Source organism: Corapipo altera, unplaced genomic scaffold, assembly GCF_003945725.1.
Source record: "Corapipo altera isolate COAL_440 unplaced genomic scaffold, ASM394572v1 RXGC01000072.1, whole genome shotgun sequence".
NCBI lineage: Eukaryota > Metazoa > Chordata > Aves > Passeriformes > Pipridae > Corapipo > Corapipo altera.
In genome coordinates this window covers 332,204-333,412 of record NW_020884943.1, presented here as the reverse complement: position 1 = coordinate 333,412, position 1,209 = coordinate 332,204, and the positions used below count along the sequence as shown (strand labels likewise).

At 68.0% G+C, this 1,209-nt stretch overlaps 1 protein-coding gene across 1 annotated transcript in view; it reads right to left on the bottom strand.

Moving 5' to 3' along the window:
• Positions 1-637, bottom strand: part of RMDN3 (regulator of microtubule dynamics 3) — a 20,333-nt gene extending 19,696 nt beyond the window's left edge. The window contains exon 1 of the mRNA XM_027662070.1: positions 481-637. Coding sequence (XP_027517871.1) covers positions 481-637 — 157 coding nt within the window. The remainder of the gene's footprint in view (positions 1-480) is intronic.
• Positions 638-1,209: the final 572 nt, after the last annotated feature.

Genomic DNA, 1,209 nt, shown 5'->3' with positions numbered 1-1,209 from the left:
AACCCCATTCCTTCTATCCCAACCCCATTCCTTCTATCCCAACCCCATTCCTTCTATCCCAGCCCCATTCCCTCCCCATTCTGACCTCATTTCCCCCATCCCCCTTATCCCAACCCCATTCCTTCTATCCCAGCCCCATCCTCTCCATCCCAACCCCATCCCCTCCATCCCAACCCCATTCCTTCTATCCCAACCCCATTCTGGCCCCATCTTCTCTATCCCAATCCCATTCCTCCAATCCCAGCCCCATTCCGGTCCCCTTCCTTCTATCCCAACCCCATTCCTTCTATCCCAACTCCACTCCTTCTATCCCAACCCCATTCCTTCTATCCCAGCCCCATTCCTTCTATCCCAACCCCACTCCTTCTACCCCAGCCCCATTCCGGCCCCATCCCCGCTATCCCAACCCCACTCCAGCCCCGTCCCCTCCATGCCCAGCCCGCTCCGGGCCCGCTCCGGGCCCGCTGTCCCCGCGCGTACCGGGGCCGTGCGGCGCTGCCGCCTCCCTCCAGCGGCGGCGCAGGGCCCAGAGCAGCCCGAGGCCGAGGCCGGCGCCCGCCCCCAGCCCCAGGGCCAGGGCCAGGCGGGGCCCGGCCCGGGCAGGGACCGCCGCGGCCACGGACACCGGCACGGCCATGGCGGCTCCGGCCACCGGGCGCGGGCCGCGCGCACCGGGCGCGTCACCGGGCGCGGCCCCGAGCGGACCAATGGGAAGCGGGGAGCGTCACGGCGGGGCGGGGCCGCGCACGGCGGGGGCGGGGCGGCGGGACCACGCCCACACAGCGGGCACGTGGAGGTACACCTGGATAGGGACAGGGACACCTGGATAGGGACGGGGACACCTGGATAGGGACGGGGACCTGGATAGGGACAGGGACACCTGGATAGGGACAGGGACACCTGGATAGGGACGGGGACCTGGATAGGGACGGGGACCTGGATAGGGACAGGGACCTGCGGGGACACCTGGATAGGGACGGGGACCTGCATAGGGACAGGGACCTGGATAGGGACGGGGACCTGGACAGGGACAGGGACCTGGATAGGGACAGGGACCTGCGGGGACATCTGGATAGGGACAGGGACCTGGATAGGGACGGGGACCTGGATAGGGACGGGGACCTGGATAGGGACAGGGACCTGCGGGGACACCTGGATAGGGACGGGGACCTGCATAGGGACAGGGACCTGGATAGGGACGGGGACCTG